Genomic DNA, 20,934 nt, shown 5'->3' with positions numbered 1-20,934 from the left:
ACGCTTGGGTGATTTTAAATTTGCATCACGATCTGCAAAACAACTCGCCAAAACGAAATTTAATAACTTCATAACGTATGGGATAGCTTTTGATCAACTGATAGATTATTTCACAAAAATGTAATATATTTAAATAATTACATGAAATAGGGTTGGATTCAGTCTAAATAAAGGAAATTAATTTCCTTCGTTTCTAATAAATGTTCTCTCCAATGAATAAAAATGGCGACGTCGAAGGGTGCGAATACGTACAATCGACAAAATTGGGAAGATGCGGTAAGATTCTCATTTATTTTTTGTAACAGATGTTGAACTATGCCTTATTAGACCTCAACATATATTTCTATCCTAATTGTTTAGTCAAAGTAATTATTTTAAGTGTTAAAATTCAAATTGTGAGCTTGCGGGCCCATACATTTCTAAAATGATTTCACATGGACGCGGTGGTGATGTCGCGTCGGATCTTTTTAAATTTAAAATAAGAAAACGGGAAATGATATGAATAACTTTTTTTGAGAAATTACTTTTATTTCAATCAGTCGCATTCTTTCAAATTTGTTATTTCTAACAGTAATTCATAATCATGATGTTAAAAATGCATTGTAGTACATGTAGTCTAATTTCAGCAAGATTTGGCTTCAAGCCGCTTGGCTATGATCATGATGATATTTAGACCAATATGTATGCCGATATAATTGGCAGTCAAAATATCAGCCATATTGAATGATTCTCATTGAGATTACTTGGTAATCCAGACTTTACTGGATTTAGGCACACTGACAATCTTAGTTTTAACCAATAAATAGATGTAATAAATCAAAAAAAAAGACAAAAAACTTTCAATGGATAAATACACCAGGTGTGCAATGACTTTTCAATTTGTGTCCAATTTGATTAAACTCGCCGTAACAAACCTATTCTCTGACACGGTTAAGCTCATAAATGATTTTCCTTCTCATCCATCGCTTCAGAATTCTGTCACGGCATGGTGTTCAGGCCGTAGTTAGAATAATCGAACTGTCTTGGAACATACCCTTTCCACAGTTAGAATGTCTCCCATATACCCGTAGCAGAAAATTACACAATCGCTCCAAAATGATTTTAAAATCACCAAAGAATAAACATGTAAATTTCAAGCTAGAATTCCATACAACTAACCTCATTGATAATCCGTAAGTCCTTAACACTGTAAAAAGATGTATAATAATGTTTTAAACTGAACACTTTGAAATGTCACGTTTCTGGATTCAAATTGACTGCCATTTTACCAGAAACTGTCATCAGAACACACTGCTGTTTTTGAAAATGAATGTTCAATGAAGTACTGCCCGCTACCATATATTGAAAACAGTGAAACTGAAACATACCTTTTGCAAAGAGCTTGAAGACTAAAAGAGTATGATGTGCAGTGAATACAGAATTACCTTGTAGAAATGAAAGACAAACAGGCATATATAATCTCTACAGAGGGAAAGATATGTGTTTTTCAGTGCATTCATCTGATTTACATTGTATTTCCTTCATTCAGGCCCAATAAAAGCAATTTTTATCAAAAGAAAAATATTAAACCTTCAAATGAATTTAATTTGTTGCTGCAATGTTTACTCCTCTTATATTTCTTAATTTACAGCTTTTATTTGAAACTATAAGTTAATTTTCCTGTAAAATAATGGTGTAGTAAAGATCATAGTAGTAACATATTCCATAAAAGGTCATATCTCCATATTTGGGAACTGTTCGCTTACTCAACGACAAGTTCCGGTAAAATGGAAGCTGTACATAGTGAAATTCAAACTCGTAGGTTTTAGTTCTCTTTCTTCTACTCAAATTAAAATGGATTTAAAGGCGAGTCAGTTGTGAAGGTAACCTTCTTGCTTGAATATTAATGAAATGTGACATAATTTTACTGAAACATGTACTGAGTGCAATTTTTATTTTGCTATATTGCAATCTGAGTCCGTAGCTGCGGTAGGATATTATCACTTTAATGATAGAACAATCTATTGAGGCATTTGTGGGAATGTTCAAAATATCGTTAAAGTATATTCGTTGTTGGATTGTTGCAAGGGAGTTTAGACTTCTGAAGCGATGGATGAGACGGAAAATCATTTCTGAACTTAGCTGTGCCGTAGAATAGGTTTGTTCCGGTAAATTTAATGGTAAAATCGGACCCGAATTGAGGAGGGCGTCAAAATATTGTTGCACATTTGTACAGCTGTTTAAGGAAACATAACTCATAGGAAATTTGTTGACAACATGGGAAATGTAAAGAATTTAATAGTCTCTTGAGTATTCATAGTAGTCTTGGTGTAATATTTATGTGATAGAAATAGCAAATTCAGAGAGGTTTCAACAATTGATTGCAACAAAATATTCTAAAATATATTCTTTACGTTTATCAAATTTTTTCCCTACATACATTGTATCAAACTTGAATTTTGTTTTCTTTATGTAGATTTATAAATTAACACATTTTATTTTAGGAATTCCCAATTTTATGTCAAACATGCCTTGGAGACAATCCTTACATTAGAATGGTGAGTATGAGTGAACTACGATCTTTGATGATATGATTTCAGATGGTGCTGCAGTTAGGTAATCAGAGCTCAGTGTAATATCAGGTATAGAATGACCTTCAATTCTCTCTAAGAGTGCAGTCAACAGTTCTCTCTTTAATAGAGTGCAATATTAAACACAAAATTGTCGACAGTTCTCTCTTAAGAGTGCAATTTCAAACACAAAATGGTCAACAGTTCTCTCTTAAGAGTGCAATTTCAAACACAAAATGGTCTTCAACTTTCCACTTTTAAACCTACCAGTTCAGCTTTTTAAATAAATGTCATATACATGTAGGTCTACACATGTGCTTAATTGAAATGTTTAAAGTGATAGACTAATTCTTGGTGTAATTTAATTTTCTTTTAATTTCACAAGAACTGCTAGTAATATACTTTATTTAGTGGTCTAGAAATAGATGTGCAGAGATACAAAATTTTATATTGTTAAAAATCGGAAATGATTTGTCAGACTTTACGCAAAATTACAGTGATCACATATAATGTAAAGAATTAAGATTATAGGAACATGTATGCTTTATTGAAATTCTTTGAGATCATATGATCAGGTGTCAGATGAAATTAAGCTTTTACGCATTCTACAAGGATAGTTACATTTATGTATCATTAAAGTTGTTTCACCATGATATCATCTCCATAAATCTCCAAGTGACTATTAACCATCGTAGAGATGAGGGTCATATTGATGTGTATTCCAATAATACAATATTGGTGACATTGATTCATGTTAAATGATACAAAATGGGATATTGATCGTATTGATTATTAGAGGTGGGACGATCCATCGGTGCACGATGCATCGTGATACTCATCTTGGCGATATACGGATCGATACACATGTCTATTTAATGACATCATAGCGGTTTCAAAAAATATTCGAATGTCACAAGCAGAGCTAGAAATAATTATCTTTATTCGCTGGACACTTGGGCTATGAAGTTATATTTTTACTGGTCAATTGAAAACTTTTACTGTCTGTCGGACCAGTGGAAATGAAAACGACTGGCCCAATTTCCATGATTAGGCCTAGTATCTTGTTTATTCAAACTAATATCAACAGCGGGTTTAAAAAAATCTTAATCTTACTATTCTTATGAATATTTTTCACTTAGAAACTTCAAAAGTAGTCGGTGTCATCTTTACCTTTCTTGTCACTTGAGAAAGTGTAATGTCATCAAATTATGAAAGCACCACAAAAGTAGACAGCTCATTCCGAGGCACTCGCAGCTGAAAATGCATGTTCTTAGATATACTAACTCGGAACTCCTCCTGTGACTTGTACCTTTGTGTGAAGTGTAGAGGAATCGTCTGAGGATTGCTGATTGTATACTCTGCTTAAGATAATTCGTTCTTAGAAACATTTGTGAATTTATCTTGTGTTACTTCATAGTACAACTTAACAAAACATGAATTAACATGCAATAAAAACCTGGACTCATACACATCTAATTTTTACCAGCCCGATCGTTGAGAAATTTTGATAATTATTAAAATTAACTTGCTACAAGGGCACATGTTCTTTACAAATTATTAGCCCAAATCCATAATTTACTGGCCCCGGACCATCAGGCCATCAATTTTTTCAAGCCCTGCACAAGTCAGGTATTTTTAGTCTGCCTAGCAGAAAATGAAAACACAAAAAAAAACATGGTGGACTACATAACATTAACAAAACTGACTGGAAGCAAGTCAGGGGTATTGGAGAGGTTGGGCATGCCAATTTATGAAAGGGAAAACGGTGTAAGAAACATCGAATTTGTGAAGTTTTTGGAGCATTGTGATATTTATTTTATTCTAATCAAGTAACTAGCTGAACCGAGTGATATTTTTTTTTTTTTTTGAACTGAATGAATTTGAAATCCCTTTTTTCTGGATTTTATTGATATGCAAAGTATCGCGATATGTATTGTATCATGTGTCAAGTATCATGATACATATCGGATCAACGAGAAAGAGTATTGTCTCACCCCTTAATGATTATGCAGTAAATACATGCAAATGTAACTTAGAAATGTTTTGAGCAAATTTTAAGACCTTGGAGGGGGTAAACAGTGTTGTCTCTTTAGTATTAGTTTATCAATGACTATGTTTACAGATGAAAGAGAAATATGGAAAAGAATGCAAGATATGTGCCCGCCCCTTCACTGTGTTTAGATGGTGCCCCGGAGCACGCATGAGATTCAAAAAGACAGAGGTGTGTCAAACGTGCTCCAAACTAAAGAATGTTTGTCAGACGTGTTTGTTAGATCTGGAATACGGTGAGTGTAAAGAAACCGCTAAATGTATTATACTTCCTTATCTGTCTCAGACATTGAAGAAACCGCTAAATATATTATACTTCCTTATCTGTCTCAGACATTGAAGAAACCGCTAAATGTATTATACTTCCTTATCTGTCTCAGACATTGAAGAAGCCGCTAAATGTATTATACTTCCTTATCTGTCTCAGACATTGAAGAAACCGCTAAATGTATTATACTTCCTTATCTGTCTCAGACATTGAAGAAACTGCTAAATGTATTATACTTCCTTATCTGTCTCAGACATTGAAGAAACCGCTAAATGTATTATACTTCCTTATCTGTCTCAGACATTTAGGATGCTGTTTCTTAATTAAAAAAAACACATTAAGTTTAGAATTACTCTTCCCATATCAGTAGAATTGTTCTAGAATATTTTGTATGTTGATCTGATTAAAAAATTTCAAATGACGATATTACAGAAAAAATGGATGCAGTACTTTGGATTAGTTTGTGTAAAGCACCATTGTATGTGTAAAATACTAACTACATGCAATCTAATTAAATTTTGTGTATCTCTGATTGTAATTTGCCACATCTAGGATTACCGGTTCAGGTGCGAGATGCTGCATTGAAGGTCCAAGATAGTATGCCAAAGTCTGATGTCAACAAAGAATATTATACTCAAAACATGGAGAGAGAGGTACTCAAAGTCTACTATCTTATATAATTTAATAGAGCTTCATAAACATGTATTAAACTGTGTTATCAACTTGTGTATAAATTTTATACAGAGGACAAAATAACTATCATTGTGATTATTAAAGGAAGGAATATCTAGGTGGTTTGTATTACAGGGGTATGGAAATAATGGGTAATTTGTATTATCAACAAAGCTGATTATGCACACTTCCATCGTTTTTATTTTCCTATAATACAAAGTACTGAGACACTCATTTCATACATTTTGTATCATGTACATTTATGTTTTGTATTATGTACATTTATGTTTTGTATATCCTGTTTAAAAGGTCAGTGAATTTATTGAGAAATAAAAATATATTGAAACAACAAAGATCTATTACAGAAAAAACAACTAGTGAATGTGAATATATACTGATGTCAGGAAATAAAGATTACGTATTGTAGGTGAAATTGACAAAATGAGTGTACCTGTGTATATCCCTGTAGATTGCAAACAATGATGGAACCGCGCCAGGCGGGGCTCTAGGGAAGGCCATGGCTCCTAGTGACATGTTACTCAAGTTAGCCAGAACCACACCCTACTATAAAAGGAACCGTCCCCATATCTGTTCCTTCTGGGTCAAGGGAGAATGTAAAAGAGGGGAGGAGTGTCCGTACAGGTAAGGACCCATATATCAAAAGAGAGAAAAAAATAGGTCCCAGGTTAGGGAAAGGCGGAACTCCTATATCAAAAGAATGAATATAGGTCCCAGGTTAGGGAAAGGCAGGACCCCTATATCAAAAGAATGAAAATAGGTCCCAGGTTAGGGAAAGGCAGGACCCCTATATCAAAAGAAAACAAGATGTGTTTGTGAAACACAAATGCCCCCGATAATGGCCAATTCCGACGATGGCCAAGGTCACAAGGACAAATATCTTGGTATCAGTAGAAAGATCTTGTCACAAGAAATGCTCATGTACAATTTGAAAGCTCTAATATTTACCATTTAGAAGTTATGACCAATGTAAAAAAAAAAATTAAAAGTAGATCAAATGTCAAGGTCTAAAATATCAAAGCTCCACCACTTACAGTTCAAAAGTTATAAGAAAGGTTAAAATTTTCAAAAAGTAGATCAAACTCCAAGGTCACAGGGTCAAAAACGTTGGTACCCACGGAAAGGTCTTGTCATAAGGAATACTCATGTGAAATATCAAAGCTCTATCACTTACTGTTCAAAAGTTATTAGCAAGGTTAAAGTTCTGAAAAGTAAGTCAAACTCCAAGGTCAAGGTCACAGGGTCAAAGTTGTTGTTACCCACGGAGAGGTCTTGTCACAAAGAATACTCATGTGAAATATCAAAGCTCTATCACTTACTGTTCAAAAGTTATTAGCAAGGTTAATGTTTCAGACAGAATGACAGACAGGACAAAAACAATATGCCCCCGATCTTTGATCTCGGGGGCATAAAAAGGTCCCAGGTTAGGGAAAGGCAGGACTCCTATATCAATAGAGAAACAATAGGTCCCAGTTTAGGGAAAGGCAGGACCCCTATATCAATAGTAGAGAAACAATAGGTCCCAGGTTAAGGAAAGGCAGGGCAGTGGCATACAAAATTGATTTGTAAATGAATTTTCCTCATACTTGGTGAAATCTTAGTATAGGGGTCCTTCAGTACAAATATGTCTTAATCATGTGGGGGTTCTTCTTGTGGGCTTGTAAGAATTACCTCCCCTGAAAACTGATAAATGGGGCATTAAACTTTCCGTAAATATCAGTTTGAAATTCACATAGGCTGTAGGAAATGGATGCCCTTTCAATTACCTTTCTGTACTATGATACATGAAAACTTATTGCATAAAATCCTGTTTTTAACTGACTGCATAAAATCCCATTTTTAACTGACTGCATGAAAACCCTGTTTTCATTCTTGTTTTTGACACATTTACTTATTGTGATGAAAAAATATTTCTGATTTTTTTTCTTCAGATCACAAAATATTTTTATGTATTTAAAACATTGTTGGAATATAAAGTATTCAAATCGACCTCAATGTTGAACTAGGGTGACAATTGAAGTTTGTGCTCTGTCACTACTAGACATTGTCTTATCATTATATATATACTTGAATGGTACCTTCAATCCTTATGAATATTCAAAAATTCTAAACAAAAAAACAAAACAAAAAACCAACAAGAAAATCAAGATTTAAAAGCCTTTTCATTTTGACATCATAATGTATGTCACAACTTACTACAACATGCAATGTACTTGAGTAGGCTGTGAATAATGATGGCATAGCTAGTAAAGCAAAGACAGCCACTATTATGACGGGGAGTCTCAGACAGAATATTCCAGTCACATGAGCGATGTCTTGCCTATCCTCGATGTCTGGAAATCAAGAAATATTAAAAGGATAAAATTTGTTTTGTTGGGAACTAGAATAAATTTTGGCTAGATCCCAGTATATCGTCCAACAAGACCTAAATTTTTGTCTATGATTGAACTTGTTGATAAACTCAGAGAAGACTTGTCAGGGAAGATGTTGAGTATGATTATGTTGATTTTGGGAATTTTTCACAGACATGAAAAGCCCACAGATCCAGATGATCCTTTGGCGGATCAGAACATCAAGGATCGATTCTACGGCAGTAACGATCCAGTGGCGGACAAGCTGCTGCAGAGATACACGGACATGCCTAAACTGACTTTACCAGAGGATAAAACGATCACTACTCTGTACATTGGAAACCTGGGGGAGAAAATCGGGGAAAAGGAACTTCGGTTAGCGTTTTGTGCATTGTATAGACAATATTTTTGCAGTTGAGATTTCAACGTGTAATTGGACATCAAACTTCTTAAGAAATTTTTTGAACATGGCATATGTGGTTAGATTGTTGTTTCGACGTGAAAAATGAGAAAGTATTTGACTGTGTAAAGTATGATTCTTTTAAAACGACGTTAAGAAAATTATTAATCTTATTTTACATTTGTGTACATAAACGTTTAACATTTGTGTACATAAATATAAAAAATTCAAAGTGGTTCGTAAGTAGATTGTTTTAATTTAAAATTCGTTATGTAGGGATCACTTTTACCAGTTTGGAGAGATTCGTATGATCAATGTTGTGGCAAAGCAGCAATGTGCGTTTGTCCAGTTCACAACACGATCTGCAGCAGAGGCAGCAGCAGAAAAGTCATTCAATAAATTAATAGTTGGTGGGCGTCGTCTGACTATCAAGTGGGGCAGGTCCCAGGGACAACAGATGGCATTAAAGAAAGATGGGGAGGAGGATGAAAAGGATTTAGAACCTGTACCTGGTCTCCCGGGAGGTAAGACTCCGATCAAGTATCATTCAAGATGCATGTAGGAATTGTTTATGAAATGATAATAATCGTTTAGGGACAAAAACCCACACATTTATGTATAAATTGTACACCAAGAAACAGAATCTCCAAAGTATTTGTGATATCCATTATAGGCTAAAAGGGTGTTGCCTACATATTGTTTGACTAATTCTTTTCCTTGTCAAAATTAAGTGAATGAGAGAGAAATAATTGAATGAGAGAGAAAGAGCGAGAAAGCCACTAGAATTTATATTAATGGAATGTTTTAAAGCTGGCAGCAGCATTTTCCCTTTGAAATGTAAGGTCTTATCTTTGTTTTATTTTGAGACTCAAAATTCCATAATTTACCAACCTAATTAACAAAGTTGTTAAAGGGAAGCCAGTAGAATGTGAAGCCTAAACATGGTGACTATGAATTATTTGATTGCCCTAAACTCCTAAAATTTCCTGCTTGGTGATTCTTGTCTGGGTGTCCATAACAGGATATGCCATGGGGGATTGACCACGAGCTCAGACAAATTACAAAATAACAGGATACACTTCAAGGGATTGACCTCGAACTCAATGTTTTATTTTCTTCGAGTAAAATTTGTTTAAAGCTTCCAAGCTATATTTGATAAAAATGTGTGCATTATACGAGTATATGTTTGAGTGTTAAATCTGAATAATTTTTTACCACTATGTGGTAGATAATCTCATATTATGTTCATTTATATTGTAGCATTGCCAGCACCTCCTGAAGAGATTGCCAATAATTTCTTCAATCTTAGTAACCCACCTCCACCAATGGGCATGCCTCTTAGGCCACCACCCCTTGGTCTACCACCCAGGGGACATCCGATGATGCCCTATGGAATGATTAGGGGACCGCCACCACCAGGTAAAAATATTGATCATGTAACCACACAATGTTTGATTTATATGGGAAACATAGAAAAGATGCACAACAATATCATAGGGTTATTGAACTTATATTGGTGAATATTGGCTGTTAAAATGCACGAGCTTGCGAGTGCATTTTGACAGCCAACGAGTGCCAATATTCACCTATATAAGTTCAATAACCCTTTTATTAAATAGCTAAAGTATTTAGTTGTTAAATTATATCCCTTTTCACTTAAAATACTCCAAAATAGACAAGAATTCATCAATATTGGCATCTAAGGTGAAGGTGTGCAATATCAGCATGCATTTCTTAACTGTTCAATATTTAACCCGTCATTAATACATGAAGCACACTGATTTTGTGAGTGGGGACATCATAATTTATGTACAGTAAAACATTTTGTTTAAGTAAATATCAAATACCAGCTCTGTCAGATTCGGAGGACCGTCGTCTGCCATTTTGGCTTGTTTATGTCGTTACGGTAACGTCAATATTGAACGCTCATACTCGGAATGTTTTCGGCACATACAATTTACACAATGCAAAGTTAGCGTTCAATAAATTCTCAGGATATTGAACGCTAACATTCTCTAGATTTTACGCAGACTTTATAGTAGACTCTTTATTAGCTATATAATAAATAGCAAAACACACTTATATTGAACATGCTTATAATGAATTCATGCTTATAATGGATTCATGCTTATAATGAATTCATGTTATAATGGATTCATGCTTACTGCAAAGTGGTTATCCTATGAAGAAGAATGATAAAAATTTCATTAGATATAATGAAAAGTTGATTATAATGAATGTTTTTTGCTGGCCTTGGAGGTTTCTCATAACCGTGTTTTACTGTACTTGAGTTGAACAATAATTTGATTGTAGGTATTTTGTTTTAAATCCGATCACATGTTCAAATTAATGAAAAAGAAATATCTGAAATATGTATTTACAGTTTGAACATTCCTCATTTTCAGGTGTAAGACTTCCTCCACCACCTCCAGGAATGATGCCCCTCAGACCCCCTCCTGGGCCTCCCAGAATGACCCCTGTAACCTCCATAGCCGTTCACTATCCCTCACAGGATCCAACAAGGATGGGAGCCATACCCTCAGCAGGAAAGACGTGAGGAAAGCTCTCAAAACTGTTTTGAGGGACAAAGAATTTTTAACTTGTAGAGATGAGGCTTATTGTTGTGATCATGATAAAAGACCCGTGTTTTGTGTGAAATCTAAACATGACCTTCAGCAAAGACTGGCAATAGCCTCACACTGGTGAACATCGTCAATATTGTTTCCTGTTATTTCATAGGTGACCAGAATGTGAACAAGATTTATATCAATAAATCATGACAGTCTTCTATTTATTTGTGTTACTTTACTGGCTGCCATAGGGGAGATTAATTTAAATTTTCAAGAGATAAGATATTGTATATGAAGAGGGGCATATTTCTTTGCACCTTCCGTCTGTAGACCACATGTCCGCTCAATTTGTTGAGAACCAAGGGTCAAATTGGGCGTAGTAATATATTGTCCACTCAATATCTCGAGAACCCTTTGCTTGACGGACATCAAACTTGGTACACTGGTACATCTTAAGGAGAAGATGACCCCTATTGATTTTGAAGTCACATGGTCAAAGGTCAAGGGTTTAACTGGACATAGTAATATATTGTCTCCTATATTTAGCCGAGTTGCAACGAAGTTGAACTCGGCTATTGGTTTGGTGATGCGGGCTGGCGGTTGGGCGTCGACAATTGGTTTCCGGATGATAACTCGAAAAGTTTACAATCTAATCAAATGAAACTTTGATATATTGTTGGGTACCAGTAAGGAAGACCCCTATTAATTTTGGAGAACAAAGGTCAAGATCACAGTGACCGAAAATAGAATGAAAATTTCAGAAAAATTTGGTTTCCGGATGATAACTCCGAAAGTTTAAATCCGAATCAAACGATATTGTTATGTACCAGGTAAGGAAGATCCCTATTGATTTTGGAGAAAATAGGTCAAAGGTCAAGGTCACAGTGACCGAAAATAGATTTAAAATTCCAAAACATTTTGGTTTCAGGATAATAACTCGAAAATTTTTAATTTGAATCAAATGAAACTTGGATATATTGTTGGATACCAGCAAAGCAAGGCCCTATTGATTTTGGAGAACAAAGGTCAAGGTCACAGTGACCGAAAATAGATTGAAAACTTCAGACAAATATGGTTTCTGGACAGTAACTCGAAAAGTTTAAAACTGAATCAAATGAAAGTTGGTTGGGCCAATTCAACTTAATTAGTAGATTATCATCCTGGGTCAGCAAAAAGTATGGGGCGGGTGGGAGGATTTTATTTTTTAATTTTTATTTTCTGAGAAAAATATTAAAGACAAACCATTTTTTTTCAACAGATTCACATCATTTAATGCCAGGTGGATATCAATCTATGTTATTTTCACAGACGAATTCTAGGTTAAGTTTTAATTTCAAACAGAAATATACCTAACTTCTTCAAGATTTACGCCTGTAAGAACACGAGAAATTAAGAAAACCATATAGATCTATTTTCTTCACGTGGCTTTTTATGTGCCTAAGTCAAGCTAGCGAACAATAAGCTAGCGACCAATAAGGATTTTTCCTAATATTTATCGCTTAGAAAACGTACGTATAACGAACCCGACAAAAAAGTATTCTCAATATACGGCGCCCAGCGCCTAAACTAGGACTTGTGCCACTCAGGGGACCACAGGGCATTTTAGAGCATTGACCCCTCTAATGGATTCTGACCCCAAAAGGGTAAGTATAGGCACCGATTTGGGGCACGGGGGCGCCAAATATACCCTATCTAACTATATGCGATAGGGGTCTAGGTACGGCGCCTAGCGCCTAAACTAGGACTTGTGCCACTCAGGTGACCACAGGGCATTTTAGGGTATTGACCCCTCTAATAGATTCTGACCCCGAAAGGGTAAGTATAGGCACCGATTTGGGGCACGGGAGCGCCAAATATACCCTATTTTTACTATTTGACTATATGTGATAGGGGTCTAGGTACGGCGCCTAGCGCCTAAACTAGGACTTGTGCCACTCAGGTGACCACAGGGCATTTTAGGGTATTGACCCCTCTAATAGATTCTGACCCCGAAAGGGTAAGTATAGGCACCGATTTGGGGCACGGGAGCGCCAAATATACCCTATTTTTACTATTTGACTATATGTGATAGGGGTCTAGGTACGGCGCCTAGCGCCTAAACTAGGACTTGTGCCACTCAGGTGACCACAGGGCATTTTAGGGAATTGACCCCTCTAATAGATTCTGACCCCGAAAGGGTAAGTATAGGCACCGATTTGGGGCACGGGAGCGCCAAATATACCCTATTTTTACTATTTGACTATATGTGATAGGGGTCTAGGTACGGCGCCTAGCGCCTAAACTAGGACTTGTGCCACTCAGGTGACCACAGGGCATTTTAGGGTATTGACCCCTCTAATAGATTCTGACCCCAAAAGGGTAAGTATAGGCACCGATTTGGGGCACGGGGGCGCCAAATATACCCTATCTAACTATATGCGATAGGGGTCTAGGTACGGCGCCTAGCGCCTAAACTAGGACTTGTGCCACTCAGGTGACCACAGGGCATTTTAGGGTATTGACCCCTCTAATAGATTCTGACCCCGAAAGGGTAAGTATAGGCACCGATTTGGGGCACGGGAGCGCCAAATATACCCTATTTTTACTATTTGACTATATGTGATAGGGGTCTAGGTACGGCGCCTAGCGCCTAAACTAGGACTTGTGCCACTCAGGTGACCACAGGGCATTTTAGGGTATTGACCCCTCTAATAGATTCTGACCCCAAAAGGGTAAGTATAGGCACCGATTTGGGGCACGGGGGCGCCAAATATACCCTATCTAACTATATGCGATAGGGGTCTAGGTACGGCGCCTAGCGCCTAAACTAGGACTTGTGCCACTCAGGTGACCACAGGGCATTTTAGGGTATTGACCCCTCTAATAGATTCTGACCCCGAAAGGGTAAGTATAGGCACCGATTTGGGGCACGGGAGCGCCAAATATACCCTATTTTTACTATTTGACTATATGTGATAGGGGTCTAGGTACGGCGCCTAGCGCCTAAACTAGGACTTGTGCCACTCAGGTGACCACAGGGCATTTTAGGGTATTGACCCCTCTAATAGATTCTGACCCCAAAAGGGTAAGTATAGGCACCGATTTGGGGCACGGGGGCGCCAAATATACCCTATCTAACTATATGCGATAGGGGTCTAGGTACGGCGCCTAGCGCCTAAACTAGGACTTGTGCCACTCAGGTGACCACAGGGCATTTTAGGGTATTGACCCCTCTAATAGATTCTGACCCCGAAAGGGTAAGTATAGGCACCGATTTGGGGCACGGGAGCGCCAAATATACCCTATTTTTACTATTTGACTATATGTGATAGGGGTCTAGGTACGGCGCCTAGCGCCTAAACTAGGACTTGTGCCACTCAGGTGACCACAGGGCATTTTAGGGTATTGACCCCTCTAATAGATTCTGACCCCAAAAGGGTAAGTATAGGCACCGATTTGGGGCACGGGGGCGCCAAATATACCCTATCTAACTATATGCGATAGGGGTCTAGGTACGGCGCCTAGCGCCTAAACTAGGACTTGTGCCACTCAGGTGACCACAGGGCATTTTAGGGTATTGACCCCTCTAATAGATTCTGACCCCGAAAGGGTAAGTATAGGCACCGATTTGGGGCACGGGAGCGCCAAATATACCCTATTTTTACTATTTGACTATATGTGATAGGGGTCTAGGTACGGCGCCTAGCGCCTAAACTAGGACTTGTGCCACTCAGGTGACCACAGGGCATTTTAGGGTATTGACCCCTCTAATAGATTCTGACCCCAAAAGGGTAAGTATAGGCACCGATTTGGGGCACGGGGGCGCCAAATATACCCTATCTAACTATATGCGATAGGGGTCTAGGTACGGCGCCTAGCGCCTAAACTAGGACTTGTGCCACTCAGGTGACCACAGGGCATTTTAGGGTATTGACCCCTCTAATAGATTCTGACCCCGAAAGGGTAAGTATAGGCACCGATTTGGGGCACGGGAGCGCCAAATATACCCTATTTTTACTATTTGACTATATGTGATAGGGGTCTAGGTACGGCGCCTAGCGCCTAAACTAGGACTTGTGCCACTCAGGTGACCACAGGGCATTTTAGGGTATTGACCCCTCTAATAGATTCTGACCCCAAAAGGGTAAGTATAGGCACCGATTTGGGGCACGGGGGCGCCAAATATACCCTATCTAACTATATGCGATAGGGGTCTAGGTACGGCGCCTAGCGCCTAAACTAGGACTTGTGCCACTCAGGTGACCACAGGGCATTTTAGGGTATTGACCCCTCTAATAGATTCTGACCCCGAAAGGGTAAGTATAGGCACCGATTTGGGGCACGGGAGCGCCAAATATACCCTATTTTTACTATTTGACTATATGTGATAGGGGTCTAGGTACGGCGCCTAGCGCCTAAACTAGGACTTGTGCCACTCAGGTGACCACAGGGCATTTTAGGGTATTGACCCCTCTAATAGATTCTGACCCCAAAAGGGTAAGTATAGGCACCGATTTGGGGCACGGGGGCGCCAAATATACCCTATCTAACTATATGCGATAGGGGTCTAGGTACGGCGCCTAGCGCCTAAACTAGGACTTGTGCCACTCAGGTGACCACAGGGCATTTTAGGGTATTGACCCCTCTAATAGATTCTGACCCCGAAAGGGTAAGTATAGGCACCGATTTGGGGCACGGGAGCGCCAAATATACCCTATTTTTACTATTTGACTATATGTGATAGGGGTCTAGGTACGGCGCCTAGCGCCTAAACTAGGACTTGTGCCACTCAGGTGACCACAGGGCATTTTAGGGTATTGACCCCTCTAATAGATTCTGACCCCAAAAGGGTAAGTATAGGCACCGATTTGGGGCACGGGGGCGCCAAATATACCCTATTTTTACTATTTGACTATATGTGATAGGGGTCTAGGTACGGCGCCTAGCGCCTAAACTAGGACTTGTGCCACTCAGGTGACCACAGGGCATTTTAGGGTATTGACCCCTCTAATAGATTCTGACCCCGAAAGGGTAAGTATAGGCACCGATTTGGGGCACGGGAGCGCCAAATATACCCTATTTTTACTATTTGACTATATGCGATAGGGGTCTAGGTACGGCGCCTAGCGCCTAAACTAGGACTTGTGCCACTCAGGTATACTTGACACGTTTCCCAAAATTATTTTATAAATTTTTACACATGTAATATCCCTTCAAATATGAGATATTTTTATTTTTTGAGAAACTTGACCGGGACTATAGTGCGAAACTATACCTTTCACACTGTGCCAAATCTGATGCACATTAATTCGTACGAATATTTGTCGTGTCTCAATGAATACTCGATAGACCAGTGTTTGATGTTTGAAATGAAATAGGCCTTGTTTGAGGACCCACATGGTTGGCGCAGACACGTGTCTTTGTTATGAATTACGTAAAAATCATAAATATTTTCAATCATACAATGAGAGGAAAATTAATCAGGTCTAATAATGTAAAATAAATTTGGATTTTTTCACTAATGCCGTATTAATTCTATGTATCAACACCAAAGTAGTTTTATGCAAAGTACCACGTTTTACAATCACTTTATTAGCATGACCAGGGGTGGATCCAGGAAATGGGGTTAGAAGGCGCAACTTTATGATGGAGGGGTCGGGGGGGGGGGGGGGGCACTTTGAGACCCCCAGTGGGTCCAGGGTTAAGAAGCTCCTAGATTTTACGGATTTTACAGATTTCATTGGGCTTCAAATATGTCTTCTATGTGGAAATTTTTACTATTTTCTGTCATTTTTTATAGAGGGAAATCAACAAAATGACGCAAATTTTAAGGGGTTTTGGGAAAAAATGTAAGTTCTCCCAATAAAAGTAATTTAAAGTAGGGGTCTAGTAGCGTGACGTCATGTCCGGATCGAACTCTGGTATTGGTTCACGTACTATTATTATCAAACGTATTTTTACATTTACCTGGATGTTTTTTAATTTAGTAAAATGAATACAATAACACTCAATCACTTATATTTGAGTAGACTATGGCTCCAATCTTCTTTCCATTTTTTGTCATCTAATTCACACATAAAAGCAGAGGTACATATTTGTTTAATTGATATACAGGGGTATTACATGTTAAAATTATCTGTAAATTAAAAAAAAAATCATGATATGCGATAATGCACTTGTGGAATTAAATAAAACAATTCTGCACTTGTTATATATTTGTTATCTTGTTATATATTTGTTATCTTCTATTATGTGAAAATCATCTTCAAAATGGCTATTTTGGCCAAAAAATGTAAATATAAATTGAGATGCTCTGAGAGAAGAATGAATTACTGCTTCTTTTATCGTTTACATTTTTCTAAACAAGAGACCACGATTTACCTTAAATCCGCCACTTATGACCCCCTCCCCAAAGTACTAGATTGTTATTTCTAAATCACTGGAGGATTTCTATTTCAGAACGGAATTGTTGAAATTCTTGATACTCCATTTGAAAATTTAGCAGAACGTTGTATTCATCATTGCACGGAATTTTGTGACATGTGCACTTCCAGCATATGTAGATATTGATATAAAAATAACAGATTTATATGAAGTACACCTAATTATAAGTAAGTTTTGAAAGATGATGGACATAATGTATTTAGATATGTATTTAGGAATTTCATCGCACAATGTTGTTTTTTTTCCAATGCTGCTGTTCTATGGAGCACCAAATTAACATAAACTCAAATAATTGAAGATATCTTATTCAATTATTGCTCTCTTTAATTGAATTAATGCGCGCATTAAATCAATTATTGCTTTCATCAAATGAATTAATGCGCGCATCAATTGAATTAATAAGAGCAATAATTGAATTCAATTATTGTTCTCTTCAATTCAATTGATGAGGGCATCAATTTAGTAGAAATATTGCTCGCAATAATTAATTTAGAGCTCTATATAAATAATTGAATGATCTCTTTAATTCAATTGAAGATATCTTTAATTATTTACAATGCTTTTGTATAAGGAAGTAATGCGCGCATCAATTCTTTAAAAGAGAGCAACAATTCAATTAAAGAGATCATTAATTCATTTTTGGATATGTTGAGTTGAAGATATCTTTAATTTTATAGTTGCTCTCTCTAAAAGAATTATTGCTCTCTTCAAATGAATTAAAGGTATCATTAATTCGATTGAAGAGAGCAATAATATAATTAATGAACACATTAAATCAATTATTGCTCTCATCAAATGAATTAATGCGCGCATCAATTCAATTATTGCTCTCATCAATTGATTTAATGCGCAATATATCAATTATTGCTCTCTTCAATGGAATTGTAGCGCATCAATTGTTGATATCATTAATTCATTTGAAGAGATCATTAATTAAATCAAAGTGCGCATCAATTCAGCTGAAGAATTATTGCTATCATCAATTCAATTAATGCGAGCAATAATTCAGAATTGAAGATATCATTAATTATTTGAAGAGATCTTTAATTATTAATAAATTGTTGCGCGCATCAAATGAATTGATGATATCTTCAAATAATTGAAGATATCTTCCATTATTTCAGTTTATGTTAATATGGCGCTCCATACTGTTCAGACCTATCAATATCAAAAGAGTAGTGTGACTCATGTCATATTAATAAATGTTATATCAGCAAAACTTATACCAGTAAACACGCTCAAAATCAACGTGATTTTCTATAAAGATACTGACACAAATATTTGCAAGGTTTGAAAATTTAGGAAATTGTAAAACATTTATTTCAGTATCAAAACATTATTGTATGTCACTTTGCAATTATTAATAGATAAGTATATTTTAAAAAAAGGAAATGAAAAGTTAACCCGAGGATTCTTAAGAGCTACTTACTCAGACCTACATTTTTGCAGTTACTTCCCTTACAATCTGGTTGTTCGTGTCGTTGGTCATTTTAGTGCTTGTATATATATATATATATATATATATATATATATATTAGTTATAATTCCATCGGACGTTTCGTTTTACAATATATTCTACATGGCAGAAAATTATACAAACAGTCTGATAATCACTTCAGTGTACATTTCAGATATGATAGATTATTTTTGTTGGCTTTCATATGAAACTGGAGAAGGGTCCATTAACCCCTTACGTGGCAGATACGCAATTGTACGCATCTCTGATAGAGTATGTGGAAGATTTATTTAAAGTCTAAAATTAAGGGTTCTCGGGGATGGTCCCCCGAAACACCCCTTCTGCATCTAACCCCCGCCACCTTCGGCGCTTCAGTGAAGAAAATAATGATTGAAGAGTCCACAAAAGGAGTATCCAGACAAGGAAGTGGACCTCTACGACTATCATTTTCCGCCCTCGGTTTGGGGTTGTAGGGGTACCTCCTGGGGCCACCAAACGGTGAGACCACTTAAGACCTCTCTAATAAATGACTATATGGTGTTGGAATAAAACAAAACAGACAAAAGATTAGAGAACAATGAAGTCGAACATATAGAACCTTTAAAAGGGGTCACATAGGCCTCTGAGGGTAAATAATCTCACCTTAAAGTTCCTAGTTTTACTATATGTAGGGTCTTAATGATGGCTAATAACAACTTAATCTTTGAAGAGTCCACAAAAAGATTATGCAGGCAAGAAAGGGGACCCCTCCCCTAGGCTATTATCTTCCACCCTCAGTTTGGGGCTGTAGGGGTACCACCTAGGGCCTACCAGGAGTAGGGCCCCTATTCCGACTTCCCTAATAATTGAATATTGGGCGATTAAAGAATAGAAAGCTGATACACGGGTAGAAAACAACAAAGTCAAACATATAGAACGCTTAAAAGGGTCACATAGGGTATAAAGCACAATTGAGCTCACCTGAAAGTTCCTAATTTTACGTCATGTAGGGTCATAATGAAGGTTAATAACAACTTAATGTTTGAAGGGTCCACTAAAAGGGTATACAGGCCAAAAAAAAGGGACCGCCTGGGGTAACATTTTCCGCCCTCAATTTGGGGCTGTTGGGGTCCCACCATGTGGCTTACGAGTCTCGGTCCATTTTCAGACCTCTTTAATCATTGACTGTGGTGTACTTTATCGACGCCCAACTCCAGGCCATGGACGTATATCTATGGGTGATTGCAAAGTTGTTGTTTCCATGCAGTGCGCTGGTCCGCCGTATAATCCAGGAATTGAAACTTAATTGTACAGATTCTACATGTAGTAACAAAGAAAGAGATCGAAGGGTATATCGAATAATAAAACTGTTGGCATGTATTCTATATACACTGAATTTACATTTGTTTAAAATAAGTAAAGAATTCCCCATAATTCTCAATAAAACCAATTAAATAAGGACTAAGAGGAATACATTCTAAAAAATGAAATATGAACAACCAGAAACTTCTTTAGGTCATAGAGATAATTTCCATAAAAATCATTGAAATAATGTATATTTGGGGCCTCCGTGCCCCAAAACGGTGCCTCTACTTAACCTTTTGAGGTAAATTCCTATTAAAAAGGACAAAGCCCTAAAACACCCTGTGGTCACTTGAGTGGCACAAATCCTACTTTAGGCGCTAGGCGCCATACCAAACCCCTATCGCATATAGTTAGATAGGGTATATTTGGCGCCCCCGTGCCCCAAATCGGTGCCTATACTTACCCTTTTGGGGTCAGAATCTATTAGAGGGGTCAATACCCTAAAATGCCCTGTGGTCACCTGAGTGGCACAAGTCCTAGTTTAGGCGCTAGGTGCCGTATTTATACCCCTATCGCATATAGTCAAATAGTAAAACTAGGGTATATTTGGCGCACCCGTGCCCCAAATCGGTGCCTATACTTACCCTTTTGGGGTCAAATTCCATTAGGGGGGTCAATGCCCTAAAATTCCCTGTGGTCACCTAAGTAGCACAAGTCCTAGTTTAGGCGCTAGGCGCCGTACCAAGACCCCTATCACATATAGTCAAATAGTAAAAATAGGGTATATTTGGCGCTCCCGTGCCCCAAATCGGTGCCTATACTTACCCTTTTGGGGTCAGAATCTATTAGAGGGGTCAATACCCTAAAATGCCCTGTGGTCACCTGAGTGGCACA

The 20,934-nt window shown here is 37.3% G+C and overlaps 1 protein-coding gene across 1 annotated transcript; it reads left to right on the top strand.

The window, feature by feature from the left end:
• The first annotated feature begins 2 nt into the window (after positions 1–2).
• Positions 3–11,097, top strand: LOC125670643 (pre-mRNA-splicing factor RBM22-like). Its single transcript, XM_048905938.2, has 9 exons — positions 3–276; positions 2,484–2,537; positions 4,672–4,834; positions 5,419–5,519; positions 6,008–6,180; positions 8,082–8,282; positions 8,584–8,831; positions 9,568–9,726; positions 10,713–11,097. The coding sequence occupies exons 1-9, from the start codon at positions 223–225 to the stop codon at positions 10,862–10,864; spliced, it is 1,305 nt and encodes a 434-aa protein (XP_048761895.1). The 5' UTR covers positions 3–222; the 3' UTR covers positions 10,865–11,097.
• Positions 11,098–20,934: the final 9,837 nt, after the last annotated feature.

The sequence above is a fragment of the Ostrea edulis genome, chromosome 4 (assembly GCF_947568905.1).
Source record: "Ostrea edulis chromosome 4, xbOstEdul1.1, whole genome shotgun sequence".
Classification (NCBI taxonomy): domain Eukaryota; kingdom Metazoa; phylum Mollusca; class Bivalvia; order Ostreida; family Ostreidae; genus Ostrea; species Ostrea edulis.
The sequence above is the reverse complement of the archived record's forward strand: the minus strand, read 5'-3'. Positions and strand labels throughout refer to the sequence as shown.